This window comes from Corvus kubaryi, unplaced genomic scaffold (genome assembly GCF_017639235.1).
Source record: "Corvus kubaryi isolate FWS band 111438036 unplaced genomic scaffold, C.kubaryi_AGA036_p1.0 37157, whole genome shotgun sequence".
NCBI lineage: Eukaryota > Metazoa > Chordata > Aves > Passeriformes > Corvidae > Corvus > Corvus kubaryi.
The window spans coordinates 478,410-503,619 of NW_024581041.1; the positions used below are offsets into that span (position 1 = coordinate 478,410).

Below are 25,210 nucleotides of genomic sequence, written 5' to 3' on the forward strand. Positions count from 1 at the left end.
TGGGTATTGGTGAATGAGCATCAGCATCCCTTGGTTTCTATTCTCTCTGTCCTGCAGTGTCACAGAGATGCCTGAAGGGTCAGGGAGGAGTTGCTGTGTGCATTACTGTTATTACTGCCAGTTGTCCTGTTGACAGCTCTTCTGTTGCCTTTAGGCAAGTTTAGGATGTTCAGAGATGGTGAGGGGATTTTTTTAGGTTGGGAGTTGTTCTTTTGGGGGGGGAAAGGGAGGATTTTTTGCGAGAGAGTGTCATGAAAACAAACAAATTTTCTTTCTCTCTTCAGCTTCCTCTGTCACCATTTACATTTTCTAAAGAACCGAGGCATTGTTTTGCATCTTCCTTTCTAAGCTGTGGATATTTCTTCTTCACCCTGTCTTTGTCACCAATTTCTTCCCATATAAAGAGGAAAGAGCTGTTGTTGCCATGCTGTTGTACTCCCTATCCTAAAATTAAGAGGTTAAGGGATGTTTTAGTTTCTCATTTGGCTGTGTTGTCTTTAGTTTCCTCTTTGGACCAATGCACTCACTTCTTTTCCTTACTACTCCTAGAGTTCTTCTCTAACAATGAAGGAATTTCTTTTGTCAGTCCCAGGATCTCTTCTGTGTCCTTGGTGGTTTTTTTTTCCCCTTGAGCCCTTTGTATTTCCATGCAGATTTGTCGTGCTTCTCTTTGCTCACTCATTTGTTCATCTTCCTCTTGGATGGCTGTTCTCAGGTCCCATACACCAGTTCTTGTTTAAGCCTTTGAAATAATTCCTTTATGTACTTATAAAATATGGGCCATATTCTTTGTCTACCTACACACACATAAATACATTCTAGTTTCTTGCATTCTCATGTTGTACATCCAGAATCTGTCAAAACACTGTAAGGAATTCCTGTTTCTTGGTCTGCTGATGTGGACAAGCTTCTTGTTTTCACTGTTTGTACCATGGGTCTCGTTTGAATTCAGATGAATTTTCTCTGTTTCAATGTTCTCCTCTTGGGATCTGCCAGTGCCTTACACTTAGTGTATCTTGTTATGTCTCCCTCTGGAAGCAGTTATTCATTATTCATTATAGTCACATTTCCCTACAGTTTTGCCTCACCAGCCATATGTCTCCATCAGAAATCTTAGCCGTGACCTTTAGCCAGAACAATCCCCATGTTCTGCTTCCTGAGTAAACCTACTACAAAGAAACCTCAATTTTTTTGAGTTAAATGTGACACCACAATAAACCATCAAAATATGTTACTTGGTCTTATTGTAGACCTTATTGCTAAAATCAACAATCCTGCTGTGAGCTGTATCCTCAGCTGATTTTAAAAGACAGGATTCCTTGGTTTCAGCAAAGCTGTGTTGCTTCCACTGCTGAGATTTTTGCCTGACTTCTGTGCATGCTCATTCTTTGCTGCAGTTTATATGTTAATTTTTCATGATAGATCTTTCTATTTTTAAGCCACCTTGCATTTAAAGGTTTGGTGTAAATGAATGCATTCAAACACTTTGCATTTCACACAGTCAATTTAGCAAATCAGAATTTATATCAGATTTGGAAGAGACCAAGCTAACACTTTCTTTTTTTCTCAGTTGAAGCATTCCTATGTGCAAACTTCCCTGAAAGTTTTGCAGAACTAAAACTGGAGTGATGTGGTGTTTCAAGAAGTCTGTTTCTGTATTTGTAGATATATTTGGTGTTTGACCTATAGACCTGATTACCTTGAAATATTAATTACAACCTAGGACCAGATAATTAGCACAAGTAGTACAATTAGGTGTGCAAGAAAGCCGTAACTGCAGAAGGAACTGAAGTCACATTCTGGCACTGGGTCAGGAAAATAAAGGGGGCGGTGGGCAGGGTTGCCTCAAAGTCTGAGGCATTGTGTGGACAGTGAGTTAAAAAGAACTGAGTTCTCTAAAATCCATCTGCACTGCTGCTCATGTTGGCAGGTAGAGGGGAGGTTTTTCTCTCTGTCCCAGGGCAGCAGTGATGTTTGGATGTGCCAAAGTGTGGGTGTTGTGCCACATAAGGGCCTGACAGAATTCCTTGCTGTTGCAGCAGGGATAGCAGAGTTACTTGAAGGAGCAGCAGGTCTGGATGTACTGAACCATGGGGTTCCTCAGCCCACTCTGGGATGAAAAGACCCTTTGGGTTTGTGTGCACACAGCAGCACTGATAAGGAGTGTGTGCCTGGTGTGTCAGAGTTGGTGAGAGGAGCACATCACTAGCAAAAATACCAGTTATTTGTGTTTGTGTACATGAAATAAGTTAAGGGCATGCTAAGAGATGCGGGAGAGCAGAAAGCAACAAACCACGTTACTTAAAGTTCTAGTTTCTGAAAGGTCAGACTTGGACTTTTCACCTTCTCTGGGCAGTAAGTTTTGTACTGAAATTATAGTTTGAAATTAGTCATAGTAATTTGTTAGACAGAATTATTGCACAGGTAAGAACTATGAATGTCTTCAGTGGATTTTGTATATTGGCAAAAAACAATTGCTGCCTAAACGTGTCACATGATGGCACAGACTCGAAGGTATTCTCCAATTACAGATTTTGTCTATTTTTTCCTTCCCCTTTTCCATACTAACTAATCAGAAAATTCTCGTGTTCAGGAATGCCCAAGCGGCTCCCCCCGGGGTTCCCTGCAGGCCAGGCTAACCAGAACTTCCTGCAAGGTCAGGTGCCTTCCACAGCTCCAGGAACACCAGGGAACAGCGGAGCACCGCAGCTGCCAACCAGCCAGAACGTGCAGCACACAGGTCTGACTGCACTGGGGCCTTCCTCAGCCTTTTCCATTTTCCATTTGTAGCACATGGTGCCTTTTCCTGTGTCACACGGGTCCCAAGCCATTCAACTCCTGCCATTAACAGGGAGCTGCTGGCTGGGACTGCAGCAGTGCTCTGGGTGTAGTGCTGGATAAGGAAAAGAAAAGCATAAGGCTGCTCATGTTTCTCAAAACCCAACTATTACTGATGAGGACTGTGGGTCTGGGCTTCAGAAGTAGCTGTTCAGAAATTGAATGGAAGGTAACACTGAAACTTGGAGGCAAGGGGTAATAAAGATACAACACAAAAGGAACTTCTTGTCCAGAAAAAAAAAAAGTGTAATTATCCTAGAAGCAGAGTAGCAAAATATCTTGTTCTGCTTTGAAAAGATTATTTGTTACTTCCTTCAAAAATTTTGAAAGTCTGCTTAAAGTGTGAAAATGAAATCTTTAATTCACAAATGTCTCAATTTAACAATTCAATTATTAGTCCTTTGGCTGGATTATGGATACCCTGATGATGTCATTTCATCAGTACTCTGTGTGCATTTATTCTTTAACCCATTATAAAGTAACCTCAGGGTTTGAAGCTCATTTTGGTTAGGAATTACTCTGCTGAGTTAGGTGACATTATGGAAGGTTTTCAAACCTAGGTGCAGATAACAACTGAAATTAAGTTTCTGTTCTGTCTTCTGCAGAGGGATACAGGGGAAATACCAGCCCAAGTGTTTATTTTGAGGTGTATGATGTTCTGTTTTGACAACTAACACGTGTCTGTAGCATCAAACTCTGCATCCCAGGACTGCAAATATATGAGATACACCAGTTTATTGGAAAAGGGACTTTTGGAGTACTCAACAGTTAAAGGTGTGAAAACTCTTACACCAATCCAGTTAGTGTCTTACTGGTATTTTCTTTTTATTTTCTTAAGGTGGCCAAGGATCTGGACCTCCTCAAACTCAGATGCAAGCAGCACATGGCCCAGCAAATATGATGCAGACCAATCTAATGGGACTTCATGGAAATATGAACACCCAGCAGGCTGGTGCTAGTGGGGTACCACAGGTTAACATGGGCAACATGCAGGGACAGCCTCAGCAAGGACCACAGTCCCAGCTTATGGGGATGCATCAGCAAATCGTGTCCTCTCAAGGACAGATGGTGAACATTCAGGCTCAGGGATCGCTGAACCCTCAAAACCAGATGATACTTTCTCGAACTCAGCTCATGCCACAAGGCCAAATGATGGTGACACCTCAAAACCAAAATCTTGGTCCCTCTCCCCAAAGGATGACCCCACCCAAACAGATGATTCCCCAGCAGGGACAGCAGATGATGTCCACACACAATCAGATGATGGGACCTCAGGGCCAGGTCTTGCTACAGCAAAACTCAATGATGGAACAGATGATGACCGCTCAGATGCAAGGAAGTAAACAGCCTTTTAATACCCAAAACCAGTCCAATGTTATGACGGGGCCAGCTCAACTGATGAGAGGACCAACCCCAAACATGCAAGGAAACATGGTGCAGTTCACTGGGCAGATGATGGCACAGCAAGGCCCCGTGAATGGGAATCCTTCTCAGGTGATGGGAATTCAAGGGCAAGTTTTAAGACCCACTGGACCTGGTCCTCACATCTCTCAGCAACTTGGGGATACTGCTACCACAGCAAACAACGATGGGAACTTGACACAGATGTTACCTGAGGTTCCTGTGCAGCAGCCAAACATGGTGCCTTCTCATATGCAAGGAATGCAAGGAAACAACAATGCTTCAGGGAGTCATTTCTCTGGCCATGGGCTGCCTTTCAGTACGGGGTTTAGTGGAACTCCCAATGGGAATCAGGTTTCCTGTGGGCAGAATCCTGTGTTTCCTGTCAATAAAGATGTGACGCTCACAAGTCCACTCTTGGTTAACCTTCTCCAGAGCGATATCTCAGCAGGGCACTTTGGTGTGAACAACAAACAGAATAACCAGAATGCCAGCAAGCCAAAGAAGAAGAAGCCTCCAAGGAAGAAGAAAAATAATCAACAGCTAGAACAAACAACGTAGGTTTAATATTACAGTGTTTTTTATAAGGGGCATGAAGAAACTCCACAGGCACCTTGTCAATATTTTATCAGCAAGTAATGGGTGAGAAAGGACCTGTATTTAATTCATGTTGTAGCAGTTTCTCTCAAGAGTCTGTCATTGGAATGTTGTTCAAGATTAAAAATAACATGCAAATATCCAAACTCAGTTATAAACCAAATTTTACCAGCACTGTTCCTTACCTTTACTGGGTGAAGGAAGTTTAGCATGCAGCCCCTGGTGCCACAGCCCTTGGAAGAGGAGGCTGCCTTTTTTAAGCAGGCTGACAGCCACGATCAAAGGGTGGGAAGTATGTTCAGAAGAACTAGAAGCCTCTATATAACATGTGCAGGACAGATTTTGGGGGCTTGTTTCCTGAATTATGTGCATATTCTGACACATTTCTGCCTGGAATTGAGCTGGACTTCTCTCTTAGTTGAGGCTACAGCTAGAATTTAGAGGGAGGAATCTGGTACTTTCTGGGTATGAGATTAACAAATCCAAGCAATGTTGGTCTTCCTGGCCTAGCAGAGATTAGGAAGGGAAAAAACCCCCACAGCTCTTGAGAGGGAGGAGGCCAATGGAAAAGATTGAAATCAATGAGTGTGCCTTTTTAGTGAAAAGACAAGATTGCAGAATCTCTTCTTCCTTCTTTGGCCAGCATGTTCTTTCTTGGCCAGCTGTCCTGTAACCATTTGCCATTGACAGCCCACTGTCACCCAGCACAGCGTGGTAGCTGCTCCTGCTGTGCTTTTATTCAGCTCAAATGGTAGATTTGAGAAGGCAGATATGCTTTATCTAATTATCCTGATGCTGTAGATGAGCACATGGGGCATTAACAGAAATCCACCTGATGGTACTTTGGGAGATTGTTTTCAATCAAGAAAAAATGGGGGAAATGAAAAAACTTTGCACAGAAAATTATAACACAGAAATATCCAAATATCAAAATTAAATTCTTAAAACCAAACAAAAAGGTGGCAATAGCACATTAAGCTCCTGGTGTGGCTCTGGTTCCACCAGTCTGGCCCCTTTGAATAATCATTATGTCCTTAACCTGAAGTTTATCCTGCCTTTCCTAGGGACACATGTTCAGTTCAGTGCAAAGAGAAGATGGCATCAAGTACTAAGCAACTGTTTAATATTTCAATTTTCCCTTGGTTATTCAGTGTGTAGCCCCAGCCTGCATTTTCTGCACAGTGTCAAGATTCCTTCGTGAAGGTGGAATTAATAATTTCATGGACCTTTTAATTGTGGACTGAAAAACTCGCATCATCTATAGCAAGTGATCTTTTGTGACAATCATTAATTGGCTTAACTAGTACAAAAATAAAATGCAGAAATGCTGTAAGGTAAAGCAAAGCATGCTAATTTAGTAGGTCTTGGAGAAAAGCTTTTCAAGCCTCTCCTGTATAGTTGTATACAGTCATGGTATGGCTTGTCAGGTCCTCACTGCTGCTGTGTGATCTCAGATTACAGCTGGAGGAGGACCCAGTCTGTGGCCAGATGTGGAAACCTGGGTAAAGTAACTTGGCCAGAACCAAGTGTGTGGCCAGTCTGCAGCTTTGGGGTGACTTAGAAACCTAACACAGACACCAGCTCCTCCAGTGCAAATAGATTCCAATAAAACAATGATAACCACTGCTGTAGCAAGTGCCTTGCTGTGGAAGTGACAGAGGATTCAGAGGGAGCAGCTGAGTTGGTACCACCTTCTGAAAAAAAAAAAATCCACTAATCATTAAAGAAAACTCTTCTTAGGATTTTGTTTTCATTGGTCTTACTGATGAGCACTTGGCCTCAGTGTGGCCTGGGAATATCAATAAATGGGTCTATAAAGCTCTTCCTCTGAGCTTGCAAAGCCTCACAAGACTATTTACTTATTAAAAAGTTTTCACAGTAGAAGAAGTCTCAATTACAGCTTTTCTAATGAGCTCTGACAGCTCAATTCCAGCTCCTAAATAAGGCTTTGAATCAGATTTCAGTGTAATTAACAAGGGAACCAGAATGTTGTTCTGATATGGATGAACATTTTGGTTCTACACGGACTATATCAATACTTGACCCTTGCAGAAGCACTAAGAAGAGAGCTGTTCTTACAAAAGTTCCTGAGTATTCTCCAGCAAAAAGAGGGAGAGTGCAGTGCAAGCTGCTGTAACACCTTCCTGCCTCCCTCACTCTCAGCTTCCCTCACATCGTTGGGCAAGCTCAGCATTTTCCTGCCTTGGAACTGGCAGGAATTAAATCCAATTTGGATCACTTTCTCTTGCATCAGAAGCAAATATGATGCTTTTCATCTCAGCTTCCTCTCTGTCATTCTTCCTCAGAAATGTTAGAATTCAGAGCAGCAAGCCTTGTGTGGAAATGCAGCTAATTTGATAAAGACACTAAAAAGAAATAATTTCTGAGAAATAATAACAGTAACAAAAGTACAATTAGTAATATGGATTGCAGACTGAGTCGTGTTGGAATGTAAATAGGCTAAGTGAGCTATTGAAAGAGTTTATTCAGCTGAGTCTAAAATAATTTCAAGTGTTTGCTTAATTGAGCAACTTTGCATTGGAATGAAATCCAGGTCATTTTGGTTGTTTAAAAGCATTTGCATCTGTATGCTGAACCTGAAGACTGTGGGTAATGGGATGTAAACTGAGGAGCAGGATGCTAGCTGGAATGGGATTGTGGATAAAACAGGTTGGTTAATTCTATTAAATCCATGCACAAACAAGCAGTTGTTTAATATTCCCCTGTGCACAGACTATGAACACCCTGTGCACTGGTAGAACAGAAATAATCCACTGTGGAAGGTCATTCCCAGTGCTGCCATTCAGGTTTGCAGTGCCCAGTGCAGGTGGTGGCAGCACTGCAGGACAAAGAGGCTTTTCCCAGACAGACTCGGAGGGTTTCATTGCAGGTCGGGGGGTGCCCGTCCCCTGGCAGAGCTGGGAAATGCCCTCACCCAGCAGCAGGGGAGGAGCCTCTGTTCCACCAGAGCTGCTGCTCCTGGGCCAGGCTGGCTCTGCCACACCTGGCATTTTAGGTTTGCTCTCCTGATAGCACAGCTGCCACCTTCTTTGGTTTGGTTGGTTTGGGTTTTCCTGGAGTTCTCTCTCTGCTCTGATGAGAGATTTGTATCTGAAGGTTGTACTTCAGAGCACAGCTGGTGGAGCAGAGGTCCTGCTCATGACAATCCAGACTGTACCTGGGGTGCAGTTACTTTTATATATTTTTTTACCTCTAGAGCAATACAAAAGAAGAATAAACATGGAATATTTTGTCCCTCACACAAACATCTTGTTATTCATATTCTGGTTTTTTTTCACCAGTGGTGGTTGCTAAACATGCCCAGTGAATTTCAGCTGCGTTTGAGATTCAGTTGATGTTTAAATTTCCCAGCAGTGATGGAAGCAGCCTTTCCTGCCATAGCTGCTCTTCACTGGCAAACCAAGTTCGGGTCTGTTCTGCCAGATTTGCACAGACCCACCTGGCAGGAGATGTTTGCTGAGGATCCACTGTGCACCAGGTTTGTTCTCTGCGTTAAACCTGTCTGTGCAGTGATGCTGTGTATCAGCTTTGAGCTGAACTTTAACTGTAGCATTTTTAATTTCCCACCATTTTAAATAAATAGCAAATTGACACATCTGAGATTACATTCACAATTTTAGGCATTCTTTCAGTTCGCATGGCTGGCACCTGCACAAAAGGCTGCAGCTCCTCTGGGTGATTTTGCTGCCAGAATTTTTGTTCATTTGTGACTGTTAATATAATGCTCTGGGGCATATCTCTGCATTTTGCCAGTTTTCATCAAATTCATTGGTGGAGGCATGTAAGCCTACCCCACCTGCATCACAAAAATTGGTGGTGTGCTGGGTTAGACACAGCATTGCACTCCAGGTGCTTTCCTTGGCAGTACTTGCCCTCAGCAGCAGTGGCTGGAAGTTTTGTGTTTGCCCTGTTTTCACCTTTCTTCTCTCTTGGTGTATGTTCTCCCCCGTTTTGACCCACAAAAATTCAGGGATTTCTAGTCACATGCTGCTTTTTGAACATTGATTAGGTAGCATTAGGACAGGCCAGGGTGTCTCCATGGGTGTCTACAGCTTTGAGTCAACTGTACAGATGCCAGAAACTTATTCTCAAGTAAATTGAAATAGGACAGATCTCCCCACCTTTATGTATTTCAAATTCTTATTTTGCTGAAAATGTTACTGTTGTCCATGGCATTTTTGCATGATTCTGCCTCTTTTTATTGGCAGTGTACTTTTTTTGATGTCTTTAATTTTAGCTTAGAGCTTTTCTTACATAGATCTTCCCATAACCTTCATGAAGGTGATAAGCAGTTTAGTTCTTCTACTCTTGATCCCTCTGTTTTACATCCTCTGACCATATATATTGATAGCCATAGAAACTTGGGGTTTTTTCTGAGTCTGAAAAAGCTGTCTTGATTTAGTGGAAGTATTGGGCATTGAGTCTGAACAATTTTTAATTGTCCTAGAGAGTCTCCTGCAGCATCAGATTGCTCAGGAGAAGGACTTGGGGGAGCTGGTGGGTGACAAACTGAATGTGACCCAGCAATGTGCCCTCACAGCCTCGAGTCCTGGGCTGACCCCACAGTGTGAGCAGCAGGTCCAGGGGGATTCTGCCCCTCTGCCCTGCTCAGGTGAGACCCCACCTGCAGAGCTGCCCCAGCCCCGAGGGACAAGAAGGACACTCCTCTGGAAAGAGTCCAGAGGAGGCCCCGGAGCTGCTCCAAGGGCTGGAGCCCCTCTGCTCTGGAGCCAGGCTGAGAGAGCTGGGGGTGCTCACCTGGGGAAGAGAAGGCTCTGGGGGCACCTTAGAGCCCCTTGCAGGGCCTAAAGGAGCTCCAGGAGAGCTGGAGAGGGACTGGGGACAAGGCCTGGAGGGACAGATCAAGGGGGAATGGCTTCCCACTGCCAGAGGGCAGGGATGGATGGGATATTGGGAAGGAATTGTTCCCTGTGAGGGTGGGGAGGCCCTGGCACAGGGTGCCCAGAGCAGCTGTGGCTGCCCCTGGATCCCTGGAAGTGTCCAAGGCCAGGTTGGACAGGGCTTGGAGCAACCTGGCATAGTGGAAGGTGTCCCTGCCCGTGGCAGGGGCTGGAATGAGATGAGCCTTAAGGTCCCTTCCAACCCAGACCAGCATGGGATCACTTACAGAACCCCAGTACCACCCAGGTCTGTGCTCTGGAGGGTGACTGCAGTGCCTGACATGTCAGTGCAGTTGTGCTGTGATGTTATCAGAGGTCTTGGATACCCTGAGTGAGTCACTTCTGGGTGCAGTACTGGAAGAAAAGGTGCTACCATTAAAACAAATTAAAAATGCATCTACCCATGGCACTTGCTTATCCACAGAGATGTCATAGGGAAGCCTGTTTAGTTGAAATATGTGTAGCTCTATCATTTGCAACATAGTTATAAAGCTCAGATTCACAGTAGAAATAAATGTTTCAGATCAACAGAGCACCAGGCAACTTGTTTCCTTTTCAGTAGTCCTTAAGGCAGTGACTATACGCAGACCTGGTGTGTGTGTTCCAGTCTGGCAAGTTACCTCAGAGGCATTTCAGTGGGTTATTCCAGGTCTGTGGAGAGTGCTAGGAATTAATTACTGGAGTACTTGGTTATAGAAGCAGAAATCAAACACTGATGTAGGGGCTGGATCTTAATTGTGATTATTTTTCTTTCAGTTCTTCAGAATCACGTCCAGCTGGCCTGGAGGAGAGTGATCAGTCGTCGATGTCTGGAGACCAAGGAATGAATTTAGATAAGTCAGGCCCTAAACTCTCAGATTTTGCAAGTAGGCCACCAGGTAGAAGGATTTTTCTGTGATTATCTGAATGTAATAACTGTAGGAGAGCTTTTAACTGATCTTTGTGACAGTTGTATTTTATTTATGCTATCACACATTCAAGTTCAAACTTTTTTTCCTCCTAGTAAGTAACTGGTGCCATTGTTTAAGTGTTTTCTTTGGGTTAGCTCAAAATGAAGAGGTGGCCCCATTCTCAGGTATCATCCTGAGGTATCATACTGAGTACTGTAGAGTTATTCAGTAGTAACATAACTGATAAAAAAATGTTGTGTTTCTAGCTGTAGCACAGACTGATGTCTTAAAAATTTAGCATTGACCAATAGCTGATTTTTGAGAAGAAATAGGGGTTGTAGTTGGAATGATCCTTTGCGTGTAGAGAGGATTAAATCTAAAGTCTGCAATAAGATTTATATTATAAACCACACGGGGGGTCCTTAGCCTGTTTTTGGCTGAGTAATGCATGGCAAATGCTACTTTGTACTCCAGAAAATGTCAGGTCTGTAGCAGGTGTGCTGCAGGGCTGTCAAACTGAAGTTTGTTTTAAGGAGTAATAATCAGTGGAAGTCCAGCTCCATGTTTGTCAGTGAAAGGAAGCCCGTGGGCTGTTGCAGAGACTTCTCAGCTGGTGTGAACCTGGGTTAGTAGCTGATACAATACATTAAGAGATCTCCAGTTAAATCTCATGCAAGTCATACATGAAGTAAAACTATTTCTATGAATTAAGTAAAATCTTCGACTTTGTTTGTAAAGCCTGTTTTGTTAATGTGGCTCCCATCCAAGATAAACAGGCTCCAGGCTGTACTTTCTATCCAATCCTGTTTGTTAGAGAAATTCTGCTTCCTCTGATCTTTGGTTGGTTTTAATGAATGTGTCCTCCTGTTGCCTTAGGTTATCCATCTCAGCCGGTGGAGCAGAGGCCACTTCAGCAGATGCCACCTCAGCTCATGCCACACACGCAGCAGCCCCAGCCCCAGCAGCAGCAGCAGCCCCAGACAGCCCCCCAGCAAGGCCAGGCACCCCCCCAGACCCCACAGCAGCAGCAGATGATGATGATGCTGATGATGCAGCAGGATCCCAAATCAGTCAGGCTGCCTGTGCCCCAGGGGGTTCACCCCCCCAGGGGGCCCCTGAACCCAGATGCTCAGCGGATGCCGATGCAGCAGAGCGGGAACATGCCGGTGATGGTGAACCTCCAGGGGCCTGGGCCGGTGCCTCCATCTCCTGACAAACAGAGACTGGCCCTGCCGGGCAATCCTCCTCTGGGAAACAATGCCAGGAAAATGGCTTATCCAGATAATGTACAGAATCCTTCCAGCTCACCCCTGAGAGAGGTGTCATCAGTACCCTCTCTTCCAGAAGGAGGTGGAGCTGAGGGCCCTCCGACATCAGGAGCTCAGAATAATTTGACATCTCATTTAGTAGTTTCACAGAACCAGTTAATGATGACAGGACCCAAGCCTGGACCATCCCCACTTTCAGCTGCCCAAGGTGCAAGTCCCCAGCAGCAGTCTAGTTCTCTGTCTAGTGCTCTTACACACCATTTTCCCAATGTTGCTGCCCCATCGCAAACTTCAAGGCCTAAAACCCCAAACAGAGCAAGCCCAAGGCCGTATTACCCTCAGACTCCTAATAACCGTCCACCCAGCACAGAACCCTCAGAAATTAGCCTGTCTCCAGAGAGGCTCAACGCTTCTATAGCTGGCCTGTTCCCTCCCCAGATCAATATTCCTTTACCTCCCAGGCCTAGCCTCAACAGAGGATTTGATCAGCAGGGTCTGAATCCCACTACTTTAAAGGCCATTGGACAAGCCCCATCAAATCTCACAATTAACAATCAGTCCAGTTTTACTGCCTCACAGTCACACAAATTGGAAGGTGTGGTCATCAATTCAGGCAAACAAACCAACACTGGAGGAACAAAGAGAGCAAGTCCAAGCAATAGTAGAAGGTCCAGTCCTGGATCCAGTAGGAAAACTACGCCAAGCCCTGGCAGACAGAATTCAAAAGCAGCTAAATTATCATTGACAACTCAGCAGAATCCATCTCTCTTGCAGAACATGGAATTACAAAGAAATATGATGGCTGGTCCCTCTTCTTTGCCAACACCTGTGACTACAAGTTTTCAAAATAATTCCATTTTGAGTAACCAGAATCCTGCAGTTTCTGTACCTGCTGTGACTGGCATTCCTGAAGACAATAAGGAGAGCCTTAGTGTGCCTCAAGATACTGAGAGTCAAAGTGCACAAGGTGTCCAAGGTAGCAAAGACCAGCCCAGTATGGAACTGAAAGGTGTCCCTACTCCAGATATGAAAGTGCTGGTTCCTGAAGAGCAGGCAAAAAAAGATGGGCAAGCCTTAGACAGCAGTAAGCTCCCAGTCATGGAGGAAAGTAAAACCATGGTATCTCCAGCTATGAGGGAGGCACCAACTTCTCTGAGTCAACTTCTTGACAATTCTGGAGCTCCTAATGTGACCATTAAGCCCCCTGGGCTGACAGGTCTTGAAATGGCACCGATAGTCCCCACTGGTGAGGAGCTAAAGAAGATAGCTGTCATTCCTCCACTGCAGGATTCATCCTTGAGCAAGGAGCCATCTAATTCACTTAGCCTGCCTCAAAATAATGAGCCCTGTCCAAATCCAGGGCACCAGGAACTGGGAGAAGTGAACTCAGGCGTGGCACAGAGTGTTCCTCCAGTAATGCAGAGGCCTGTCAGCTCTTCTTCTATTTCAGGTCCTTTACCCCCCAACCAGATAACAGTTTTTGTGACTTCCAACCCTATTACATCTGCTGCTAATACATCAGCTCCGTTGCCATCCCACTTGCAATCTGCGTTAGTGTCCACTGTTGTCACCATGCCCAATGTGGGGAGCAAAGTGATGGTTTCGGAAGGACAGTCCGCGGTTCAGTCCAGCGCCCGGCCGCAGTTCATCACACCTGTGTTCATAAACTCATCCTCAATCATCCAGGTGATGAAGGGCTCTCAGTCCAGCACGATTCCAGCAGCCCCCATGACTTCTAACTCAAGCCTGATGCCTCAGTCGGTCGCGGTTGTTGGTCCTTTGCATATCCCACAGAATATCAAGTTCTCCTCCGGGCCCGCTCCTCCCAGCACCTCATCCACCAGTCCTGTGTCCAGTATTCCCACCAGCAGATCACTCGTTCTGAATCCCTTGGCATCTCCTGTCCAACTGCCTTCTTCTGCTCCAACTCCCTCCAGTGTTCCTTCACACCTTCCTGCTCAGCAAGCCAAGGACTTCAGCCCGGAGGAGCCTTCCCAAGGTGCAGGGTCGGGTGAGCAGTGCCCTGTGCCAGCAGCCCAGTCGGGACCTGTTGTTTCCCCTCTGCTTACAAGCAGCCCGGGATCTGGGAACAGGCGCAGTCCTGTTTCATCCAGCAAGGGAAAGGGAAAAGTAGACAAGATTGGCCAACTCCTGCTGACTAAAGCGTGCAAGAAGGTCACTGGCTCCCTGGAGAAAGGGGAAGAGCAGTATGCTTTGGATGGAGAAACAGACGGTCAGGGACTAGAAACCTCGCTCCCAAATAGTTTGGGAACAGAGCAACCACCAGCAGAACTCGATAACAAAAGCGGGACACCTCCAGCACCCAGTGTTACAAAACAGAGCACTTCTGCGCCCGGCAGCTCGAGCCTCAGCCCCGCGGCGGCCGCTCCCTCCTGCGCGTCCCCGGGCGCGCCCCCGAGCGCTCCCGCCCCCGGCGCGCTCCCGGCCGCAGCCCCCCCGGCCGGAGCCCCCCCGGCAGCCGCGGAGCCCGCGGGCCCCAGCGCCAGCAGCAGCAGCCCCGGCGGGGGCCCGGAGCAGAGCGGGAGCGCCGCGGCCGAGGAGAAGCCCGCAGCACCCCCGGAGCTGCTGCAGAGCGCAGGTGAGTGCGGGGCTGCGCGGGGCTCGGGGGGAGCGAGCTGGCTGCGGGACATCCCGGGGGCTGCTCTCCGCGAACACCAGAAAATATAGGCTCTGCTGCCCAGGCTGCCAGCTGCTTGTTTGTTTCTAACAGCTGGGTGATACGCAGGCTTGTATTCACCAAGATTTGAGTTCAGATGTTTTATTTCGCTTTCCGTTTACTGCTTCAGTGGGGTGTTTGTCATGAACAGATGATTCAGTAACTTCATGTAACTGTTGGAAGCAAGGAGGAAAAGCGGATGTATCAGTAATGACAAGTGCTTAGGGTGCCTTTTGTACTGGTAGATACACTGGGATTCTGCTTTGGCCTTGCCATAGACTTTTGATTTTGTAAATTATTTCAATTTATTGACTTAATTATGATATTTTGAATTAATCCTAATAATGCTATTTCCCTCTCTGAATAAGCTTCACCCTCTAGGGAAATTGCTGAATAACTTCCAGAACAGAAGGAAAAAACAACCCACACCATGCCTTTTTGTCTAGGGAAGAACTTAAATGCTCATTTCAGAGAAATTAAGGAAAAGGTTAACTGCATTCAATTTGAAAACATAAGATACCTTTACACCTGAGCTTTGCTGTTTTAATTTGAGCACCTGACAGACTCTATATATTACATTGATGCTATTTCTTGATGTCATTTTTAATTTATTGAATCTGGTGTGGACATAAACCTATCACTCTTGAAGTGAGCTGAGTGTTGTGCTTTACAACATGAATTAGACACAGAAAATAAAATCATGGATGATCAAATCCACAGAAGTCAGGGGAAATGAAAACTTCAGCCTCAGTGTGACTTTCCCCGTAGCTGTTGGATGTCGTAGCTGTATGCCACTGGAAAATGGAAATGCTTCCTTTGAGCTTCACAGAGGAGTTCCGGCTTTCTAGGAGAAAAATGGAAGTGATAGTCTTTATTTAAGCAGGAATGTTAAACTTTTTGTCTTCCTGTTCTCTGTAAGTTCACTATCACATAGAAGGCTAGAAAGCATTAGCCCAACAAAAATTATTTTTCCATCTGATTTTTTTACTTGTCAACTTAAGAAAGGTTAAGTTGTCATCTTATTGCCAAAGGCCTTCAAGGGCAACTCTGGAGCATATTGTGCACTTTAATTGAAGGAGTGAGGGCACTGATTTGTTAGGAATATACTGTTTTCCCCCAGAACCTCTGTTGAAATGAACATTAAAATAACAGAGACTAAACTATTGAAATTTTAGGACTCCTTTAATGTCTCAGACTGCTGAAAAACTGTTACTTTTTGAAATGTGGTTTATGATACTTCCATTTCATCACTCATTCTAGTTTGAGAAAACTTGCTTGGGATAGTTTTGCCAAAGTTTGTTTTAAAAAGGGGGAGGCACGTGGTGGGAGGGAAGTGGAGGGTAGATTAAAAATACTGCATCTGTAAATGCTGAATTGCAGCCAGCTGGGAGAGAGGGCATTTTGTACCAGCCTGATCACACCACAGGAACTCCTTTGACTCCCTTTGACAATAATGCTTTTTCCCTCCACTTTTATTCTAGCATCCTCTCAACATTTAACACAGAAAAAAAGTTCAGTTGCAACATCAGAAAGTACTGTTCAAAGAACAGGTAAATCTTCCTTTGGAAAAGCAGAATAGAGGTGAACTAAACCCTTTATGTTTGGAACTGAAAATGCATTTATTTGAATGCATATTCAGTGGTCACTAACACACCGGGTATTTTGGGGGTTGGGTGGGGTTTTTTATTATTATTTGTGCCTTTGGGATTGTTTTTCTTTGCTACTTACATTGTGCTTTGGAGGTCTCCAAAGCCTTGTGGGAGATTCAGGATGGGGTCAAGTAAAAAATGAAAAAATCACCGAGGAAGGTTTTAGGCATTCAGTGATAAATTGGAGGGACTGGATTTGTAATGATACAGTGTGTTTGAATTTTGAAGTTCTATTCAGAACTAGTAAGAGGGGTCTTTCTTTCATTGCACACTTCTGAATATAGAAATATGGTCATGCCATGCTGGGAACGTGTTTTAGAGTTGTCATCCTTTTTTTCTGTTCAGCTTTTAATGCCCCCTCAGCAGTGTTTCAGGATGGAGCCCTGGCAGATGACTTTGTGGTGTTGCCATCTACTATCATGGTGTTTCACTGTCAGTTTTGGGGTGGTTTAAAAAAGTAATTCCCAAGCTGAGTAGGGAAAACGGATAGATGTGGGCTTACTTATGGGAAGTGCCACTCTCCATCCATTTGCTATCTCTCATCTGATTAGAAATAGAGTTTTTGGAAAGTAGAAATTTTACAAAATTGTTTTCTTTGAATTACCACTAAGCCAAAGTGGTCATATACCCTTGTTTTTTCACATCTGACTCATTGCCCTGTGCTGCTGTGACTATACTGGGGAGTTCCTGCTGGGGGAAAGCACTGGTGCTATCCATTGTTTGCTGTTGGATAATCTCCCTGTTTAAATTTTGGGTGGGAAAAAAGGTAACTCTTTCCTTATGTTGCTTGGTCTGTTCTTCCTTTGTTCCCAAGACGTCTGTTTTTCTCAGACGGTGCTATATCCATTTACACTGAAGAGGCTGGTGTTCCAACACTGCAAATTCATCCTGGGAAGACAGACATTACCCATTTTCTTACCTTTTTCATGCCTCTATTCACTGTGCACACTTTGGGTGCTGAATTGCTGTCAAAGGCAAAGCCCCAGTTTGTGCCCCACTGGCCCCAGGTTTGATGAGGGAATTGAGCTGAATCTCGCTGTGGGCAATGAGACAAAGCACAGGGACTTCATCCATGACATTGCAATGGTAATCCCTGAATCTCTGGCAGTTTCTTATGAGAGGGGCTGTGTTTAGGCATAGGTCTTCCCTCTCAACAAAGGATACGGTGGATGTGGAGAGAATCAAAAGACAGACAGTAAAAAGACTTGACATTTTATATGCTGAAAAGGAGAGCTGTTTACTGAGGTGAAGACTCCAAAGGAAACCTGACCTGTATGTATAAAATCACTGAGAGAGAGAGAGAAAACAGGTCAGACTTCTCTTTGCATCATCTCCCCTGAGATATTTTCCAATTCTGTACAGGGGCAATTGGGCTTCAGAAATTTGTCATTAGAAGATATTGCTGTGAAAGGCAGTTGGGTTAAGGCAAATTTTTACATGCACAATAGAGCCAGATGGGTACTTTTAAGGTTTAAAAACGAATAAAACCTAGAAGGTTTAGTAGAAATAAGCTGTCTAAAATGGAAGTTTATAGGGCAAGAAGAGTGTAGCCCTTGTCAGGGAGTTTCTCTACAGTTTTCTTCTGCTTTAATTGTCCCCTGTCTTAGCTGACACTTAGCAGTGTCCTGAAAGCTGCAATCAGACCAAGCACTTGGCCAATGTGGTATTTGGTATTTTGGCTTGCTTTGCTTTGAGAGAAGCTTGTCCTTGAGATCTAATATGTGATAGAAAAATGTGAGCTAGTCATGCCTTGTCAGCAGGTATGTACTTACTTCTACAGCAGACTTTAAAATTATCTTTTTCTTTTGTAGAACTTGAGACAAATGCTGCAGTAGTTGCTGGTCAAAGGTAAGGAGATAGTTTGTAGATTCAGAGTAGATATAGCTTTCGTGGGAGGAAGTCCCTTTCTCTTTGCTTCAATTGCTCAACCTCTGCTACTGCTTTTCATTTTCTCGGCCATACCCTTTCTTTCCTGCTAGGAAATCAGGCCAGTTGAATGTTCCAAACCATTGCTGAAATGCAATGAATATAAGGTAACTTTTTCCTTAGTCTGTGCTTTGGGCCATGTTTCCTCTCATCCTTTCAGGCCTGGGTGTTTCATGTCCTGGAAGGGTCTTGATGGTTGCACAACAAATCAAAACTAACCCCCCAAAGCCTGCAGCTTAGCTGTCATGTGAATTTTTGTTTTCTGAAAGGAAGTCTCTCAAAAGTTTGTTCTTCTGCCTTGAGGATTCTTTTCAACAGTTTTCCTCTATTTCCTTGTTAACACTGCCAAAACTTGATAGGAAAGTCAGGTAGAAACTTCATGTTGTCCTGGTTAAGACGTTCAGGAATTAAAAGATAATATTTCAAATGGTTGTGTTCTGTCAGAAGAAAATACAGTTTCCAAGATCTACTTGGAAGACTCTAAACACCCCAGGCTCTGACTCCATTGGCAGTGAGAGCCCTTGGGGAGGTTTTTGGCTACTGGTGCCGGCACAGCCAGCCGGGTTTTGGACACTGCCCTCATGGGTGGAGTGACCCCTAGGCCAGGGCAGGAGGGGCAGCCCCTCATTGGGCTCCTCAGGAGATGAGGCAGTGCCTTCCTTCGTAAGGGAGGGAATGCAGCGCATTTCCTCAGATCAGGAATGGCTCTGAATGGAATGTTTAACCACATTTACCTTCATTTGGATTGGCATCTTTCAAAGACAAGCTGAAATTTCACAGTGAGTTTTCTTCAGGGTAGAATTTTTCTGAAGAGCTCAAGGTGGGACATTGGCAGCTGAGCCAATTCTCCAAATGAAGTGTTCTTGTGTGACCATCTCCAAACTCACCCAGCACATCAAATTACCACAAGGGCATTCTCAGGGTTTTTCTGGTTGATGCTTTTCTGAGCAAGACTGGAAAAGAAGGGAAGTTTGCAGCCAAACTGGGTCTAGTGATGGCTGATACAGTGGGCAGCTTTGGGCTCCTGGAGTTGAACCACACAGGACAAACCTTGATAGAATCACAGATGGTTTGGGTGGGAAGGGACCTTAAAACTTACCTCATTCCACACCTTCCACTATCCCAGGTTGCTCCAAGCCCAGTCCAGTCTGGCCTTGGACACATCCAGGGATGGGGCAGCCACAGCTTCTCTGGGCACCCTGTGCCAATTTCTCCCTAATATCTAATCTAAACCTACTCTCAGTTTAAAGCCATTAAAAACCTTTAAAACCTTAGGGGAACCTTGCAACCCATAAAGCACTAGAAATATTTTCACTCAGAGTAACTTGATTTCCTCCTATAAAAGGAGGGAAGTGATGTGCTGGTTCCTATGAGACAATCCCAGCTCTGGATTTAGTCACTAGAATCTGTAAAAATTACCTGTACTAACTGAACTTCAGGTGCCTGTTTGCTTCCCTCCAGGGATCCTCTGAGGTAGGTGACTGCTGGTTCAGCTGCCCCAGTTCCATAGGAGAAGACCAGTCTGAGACCTGTTTTGGGGGATCCAGTTTATAGATTGCCCATAGTACTCCCTTATGGGGAAATAGATTTCAGTATTTATTTTGTATCTGAGATAATCTACAATCCGTAGTCTCCTCTGCTGCGTGTCCTTCCTTGAGAATGTTTGTCTCTCCTTCCATTGAGAAACTGTTTTATTTCAGGTTTCTGTTACTTAACCTTACATTTTGAGTGGTTTGAGTCCTTCCCCTCAAAGCAGGACTCATCTGGAGGGTGACACTGCAGTGGGACCTGTCACACACAGGTCACCCTGTGCTGTGTGTTCACTCCAGTCTCTGATTCAGGCAGCCTTCCTTGAAATCCTGCAAGTGTCACCCAAAGGGCCTGAAATGAGCTTTCTTCTTTTCAATTATCAGCAGAATAATTTATTTAGTTAATTGCTTACCTTTGGATTCCCAGGAGAGAAGTTTAGTTTAAACTTCTGGAACTGCTTAGTCACTAGAAATTGTCTGGCAATAATGCATTAAGGAGAAAACACCCAAAGCTCAGGATGACTTTACAGGGCTGAGAGAGATAAAATAAAGGAGGAATTTGATTACAAAATGTAGCACTCCCATTATTGTCTCATTGGCAAGAAACAGATGTCCACAGTACCTAAAATTAGTATTTTATAGCAGAAGAAGCTTTCTGTTACAAAAAAAAAAAAAAAAAAGGATTTTGACTTCAAGCTTTAAAACTTGAAGAAAGTTTTAAAGAAACCTTTTTTTTAAATATGTGAAGGAATCACTTGGATCAATGGAGTAAGTCTTTTTAGCAAACCCAAAAAGCTGGCATACTCCCTGAAGAGTTCTTAATTCCTCCTGATGTTCATCTGCAATTTCAACTCTGTACCCCCATACTGCAGCAGTCTCTAATGTAACCTGTTTGCTTTTCCTAGACTTCAGTAATGGTGGCACCTGTGGAAAACAGAGCAGACAATTTATAATGCATCTAATTTCTTGGTCTTCTAATGTTGAAAATATTCTCTTTGAGGACTTCTCAATTCTGTACCCTCTGATAATTTTTGATAGAAATGGACTATACTCTGACTTACTCAGGTCATTCTTCATCTGATAGAACTTCTGGTATCTCTAGCGTTTCATATCTTCAGTGCTAATAGTCCGGAACTGGCACCTGTGTCGGGCCATCCTCCCTCCAGCTTGTCTGACTTGCATAGAAAAACGTAATTCTTCTCACACTTCATCAGAAATATTTTGTCCCACTTTATTAGTAATGAGACAAAAGAGAATTGTGAAAAGTCTAAAACTCCAAGTAGAAGAAATTCAAGAACAGAGGATTCTGCCGCTTCACAGGAAACTGTAGAGAACGGGCAGCGCAAGAGATCCTCGCGACCCGCGTCTGCGTCCGGCACGGCAAAAGGTAACATGCACAGCCACCCTTCCTGGGGACAGGGCAGCTCCTAGCCTGCTTCCCCAGCTATTTGCCCTGGCAGTAGCTGCCTTGTAACGCTGGTTTGCAGCTCGTACACCTTGGGTGCTTTATCTCTAGTCTCAAGGATTTAGCCACAGGTTGGTGTTGAAGTGTTTCCCGGCATCTGCACTGGCAGTAAACCCTGTATGAATTCCTCTTTGGTACATCTGTGGAACTTGTTTTCTGCAGCACTCGCCACTGTGGTGTTCAGCACCTTGCCTAGTTGAATTCTCTTGGCAGAAATGTGTTGCTGTTGGAAGGACTGTACTCAGATCAAAAAGTGACATTTTCCTTTTCCTGAAGCCCGACAGACACAAGACTTAAGTCTTCCCAAGTGCACGGTCAGCTTTTGCCAAGTCAAATGCCATGGTTCAGGCACGCTCCAGAGGCTGCTGGGGTGGCAGCCGGGAGCATCAGGGAGTGCTGTGTACTAGCACAGAGCCTCAGCTCTGCTTCCCAACAACATCTGAACTCCTGAAGTTATTAAGCCATGGCATTAGCAGGTGCTGATGTACCTTACTCCTACCCAGGTTACAGCCTTTAACAATTGTGTGATATGCACGGCCCAGTGCCAGGCTGAAGCTAATTCTATCAGCTTCTTGTGTTTAAGGGTCAGAAAAATGCTGATGGACCAAAGTTATGCAAGAGAGTAGAGAGAGACCGTCAAGAGGCAACATTCGACCACTATTTTAAAGATAATACACAGAACAAAGAGGTATTAATATAAAATGATTATAAAAGGAAGTCAAGTTGAATTCAGCCACCATTTCCATACTGGAGGTACTAAAGTGTGATGGTAAGAATATTGTGTTTTCAGAGTTTCAGAGAAGCATTCCAGCTTTACGTCATTCTGCAATGACTCCCAAAGATTACACAGGGGACCTATATGTTCTGCACTTTTGTGACTGCTGAATTTAATTACATTTACTATTTGTGGCAGGACTGTGCAGAAGAATCTGAGTCTGTATTGTAAAAATAAATTCTCTTTCATGATTGTGAAAAAAAGTTTGAAAAATGCGAAGCCAGTGTAAAATCCCTGCCTGCGTTTGAGGGGATCTGGAGCATGTGACCTGCCCCACACGCTGTACTGGGTAAACCTAAAGATGACAACCAGTGACACGTCAAGTTCTGAAAACGTGGGAACAGGAAAGTGCATCAAATTTAAATAATACCAAAACTCTCACAGGGGTTTGTGCTGACTGTGTAATTCACTTACCTCTGTAAATAAAACCCTTGTTTTTAAATCGTGCATCTGAAGCTGCCGCCGTGTCCAAGGGCTTTGCTGGACACTGGGGTGCAGCTCCCAGGGGACACCTGGCTGTGCTGCCTTACCTGTGGGCACACAGCTGCTCCCGAGCTGTGGAGAATGAGCCAAACCAGGTGTGGCAGAGGACAAGGCTGCACGTTAGTGAGGTGGCTGCAGGAGTGTCACCTGGTTTGCCACTTGTGCCTGCTCTGTTGTACATTTTCATTAGCGAATCAGAGCTTAATTATTCTGGTTTGGTTGCTCCCGTCCTCATTATGTTATCTGTGTCCTGAGAAACCCCCTAACCCATGGTAAAAGGAATGTGGGGCTGGGAGGAGTTATCTCGTGAGATAGAGGCTGTGTAAAGTCATTATTAGGAAAAAAATCAGCAGGGAGAGAGAAGCAGACTTTGACCAGCTGGAGTAGGAACTCGGTTGCTAAGCCTCAGGAAGGAGGAGGCAGAAGGGTCACTGTGAGAGGGTCAGCCCTGTCCATGTGTGTCGGGCACACTCCGGGGTGCAGGGTCTGGGGAGGTGCTGCTGATGCTCCCAAGGGACTGAGCCAGGGACTGAGCGCTGCTGGCCCACTCCTCCTCCCAAACACGGAGCCTTGAGCACCAACGAGGGTGGCAACAGCTGGTGCTGAAGCTACTTCAAAGTCAGCCCTGCTGCTTGGAGGGGCTCCAGGCTGGAGCCGAGCCTGTGGAGATGTTTCACTTCTGAAAATTGGTGCTGTGTTGGTGTTTTCCCTTTTTGGAGTACTTTTCCAGCAAGGGCTGCTTTTAGCGTTTACTGTAGCTTTGAGTTTGTTAAATTTTGAAATGCTGATTGTTTTTTCTAATTCCACATGTAACAGCCATGGAGTTGTACTGCTGCTGTTCTAATTTTAGATGGGCTTGGAAATTTTTTTCCCTTTTGACTCTTAAAATACACACAGCTGCAATAGTTTTTGGAAAACATTATGAAGAGCCAAAGAGACATTGCCAACGTTTGAAATCACATTTTTAGAAAGATCTAAAATGCAAATGCCCTTGGTCCTTACTCTTTTTTTTGTTTTGAAATGGAAACTTAGTGCCTTGGTAAGTGCACTGGACATGTCATCTGCCGTCGCCGTGGCCCTGCAGGTGTTAATATTTGTGTCTTTCTGCATCAGCTGTGTTCCTGTGACTCTGTAGACTGCACAGACTTGTTTTCTAATGACTTTCTAAGAACTCAGACAGCTGGGTTGTTAACTGGCGTGGCAGGCTCCAAAACACCTCCCCGAGTGTTGTGTAGCTCCATCTCCGTGGCACCTGGGGCTGTGCTTCCTCTCGGGATACGGCTCCCCTGTGGCACGGGGGGGACTGGACATAGGGGACAGTTAAAAATATTTGGCTCTTCTTCTAAAGGCTGTTGGGGCTCCATAAATGTCTGCCTGAGGCCGCTGGTGCCCGGAGAGCGGCGCGGGGGCCCCGAGTGTGTCAGGCTGACGGCCCAGGGCTGTCACAGCTGCTGAAGAGTCAGTCCCGGTGCTGGGGAAATCCCGCTCTCCAGAGGTTTCCACTCTGGTGTGAGTTTGGAAAAATGACAGGGCAATCTGTGCCCCTCTGGGGAATGGCTTACCGACTCCGTATCCATGCTCTTTTTCTTCTCTTGATTTCAGAAACGAGTGCCAGTGCAATGCAGTCAAAAAGAAGAAAATCCAAGTAAATTACTGCATGGAAACATGAGACTTGTAAATGAGTGTGAATTTACCAATAGCAATTTTGAGCTGTGATTTTTCTTTTTTAAATAAAATTCTGTACAGTAAGTCATTTTAATATTATACTGTTCCCAATAAATGATTTTTTTTTTCTAAAAAACAGATAAATAGATATAAAAACTGGGTTCTTCTAAAACCCCCTGGATTTGCAAAGTGAAGTCCAGGGTTAGCACATTAGGGTAACGTGTTTGTATGAAATGGAAGGGGAGGGGAAGACAATTGTAAATTTATTTGTTTCCACTTTTCATAAACAATTTAGAATACAGGGTTGTCATTTTTAGGTATTAAAATAATGTAATGTGCTGTTGTTTAAGTACTGTATGTGAATAGCAGTCAGAGGGTTTATAAACAAACCCCATGTTGTTTGGAAATGTAAATAATTTTATTATATAGTAGATCTGATGTATTTGTTGTAGAAATGGACCAGTGAGACAAAAAATAAATTTAAGGGTTTGTATAATGTGGAATCCCTCATGCTCTAAATAAATGTTATTGTCCTATAAATTGGGTTGAATTATTATTAGCAACAACAGCAGCATCGTTCCAAACAGGAGGATTGGAGGGATTATTTAGAGCTCCAGGCCTGCAAGCTCCTTATATGTAGCTTTAGCAAGGAATTTGTTTAACCACAAACAAATTAACCGATGCAGCTGTTCCTGCACAGCAGGGGAAAACAGGAAGGGCACCCTGCTGCCCCCGGGGCTGTGCAGGGAGCAGAGGAGCCCCAGCAGCCTGGCTCCCCACAAAGGGCTGCTCAGCAGGGAACAGGCAGGGAAAAGGCCCAGTTCCGTGGGGTAAAGGCTCGTGCCAGGCAGCAGCCTGGCGTCCTTTACGTGGGTAACTCTGCTGCCATGGGCGCTGGCGGCTGGGATGTGCTGCCACAGAAAGTGGGTCAGGCTCGGTGCTCCCGGGAGCTGCTGGGAGAGCCCGGAGCCTGAGCTCTGTGCACACACACTTGCACCTCTTCCCTTTCTCGCTGAATTTTGAAAATATGTATCTCAAAGTGCTGATTAAATATAAATTGTTATTAAATATAAGTTGTCAGCTTTTATAATCACAGAAATTACCTATTTGTGCACAAGATAACAG

At 44.7% G+C, this 25,210-nt stretch overlaps 1 protein-coding gene across 1 annotated transcript in view; it reads left to right on the forward strand.

Moving 5' to 3' along the window:
* NCOA6 (nuclear receptor coactivator 6) overlaps nucleotides 1–24,625 on the forward strand; it is a 37,499-nt gene extending 12,874 nt beyond the window's left edge. The window contains exons 8-15 of the mRNA XM_042021658.1: nucleotides 2,594–2,740; nucleotides 3,677–4,796; nucleotides 10,515–10,636; nucleotides 11,525–14,515; nucleotides 16,075–16,143; nucleotides 18,054–18,090; nucleotides 20,936–21,084; nucleotides 24,023–24,625. Coding sequence (XP_041877592.1) covers nucleotides 2,594–2,740; nucleotides 3,677–4,796; nucleotides 10,515–10,636; nucleotides 11,525–14,515; nucleotides 16,075–16,143; nucleotides 18,054–18,090; nucleotides 20,936–21,084; nucleotides 24,023–24,069 — 4,682 coding nt within the window. The 3' untranslated portion in view covers nucleotides 24,070–24,625. The remainder of the gene's footprint in view (nucleotides 1–2,593; nucleotides 2,741–3,676; nucleotides 4,797–10,514; nucleotides 10,637–11,524; nucleotides 14,516–16,074; nucleotides 16,144–18,053; nucleotides 18,091–20,935; nucleotides 21,085–24,022) is intronic.
* Nucleotides 24,626–25,210: the final 585 nt, after the last annotated feature.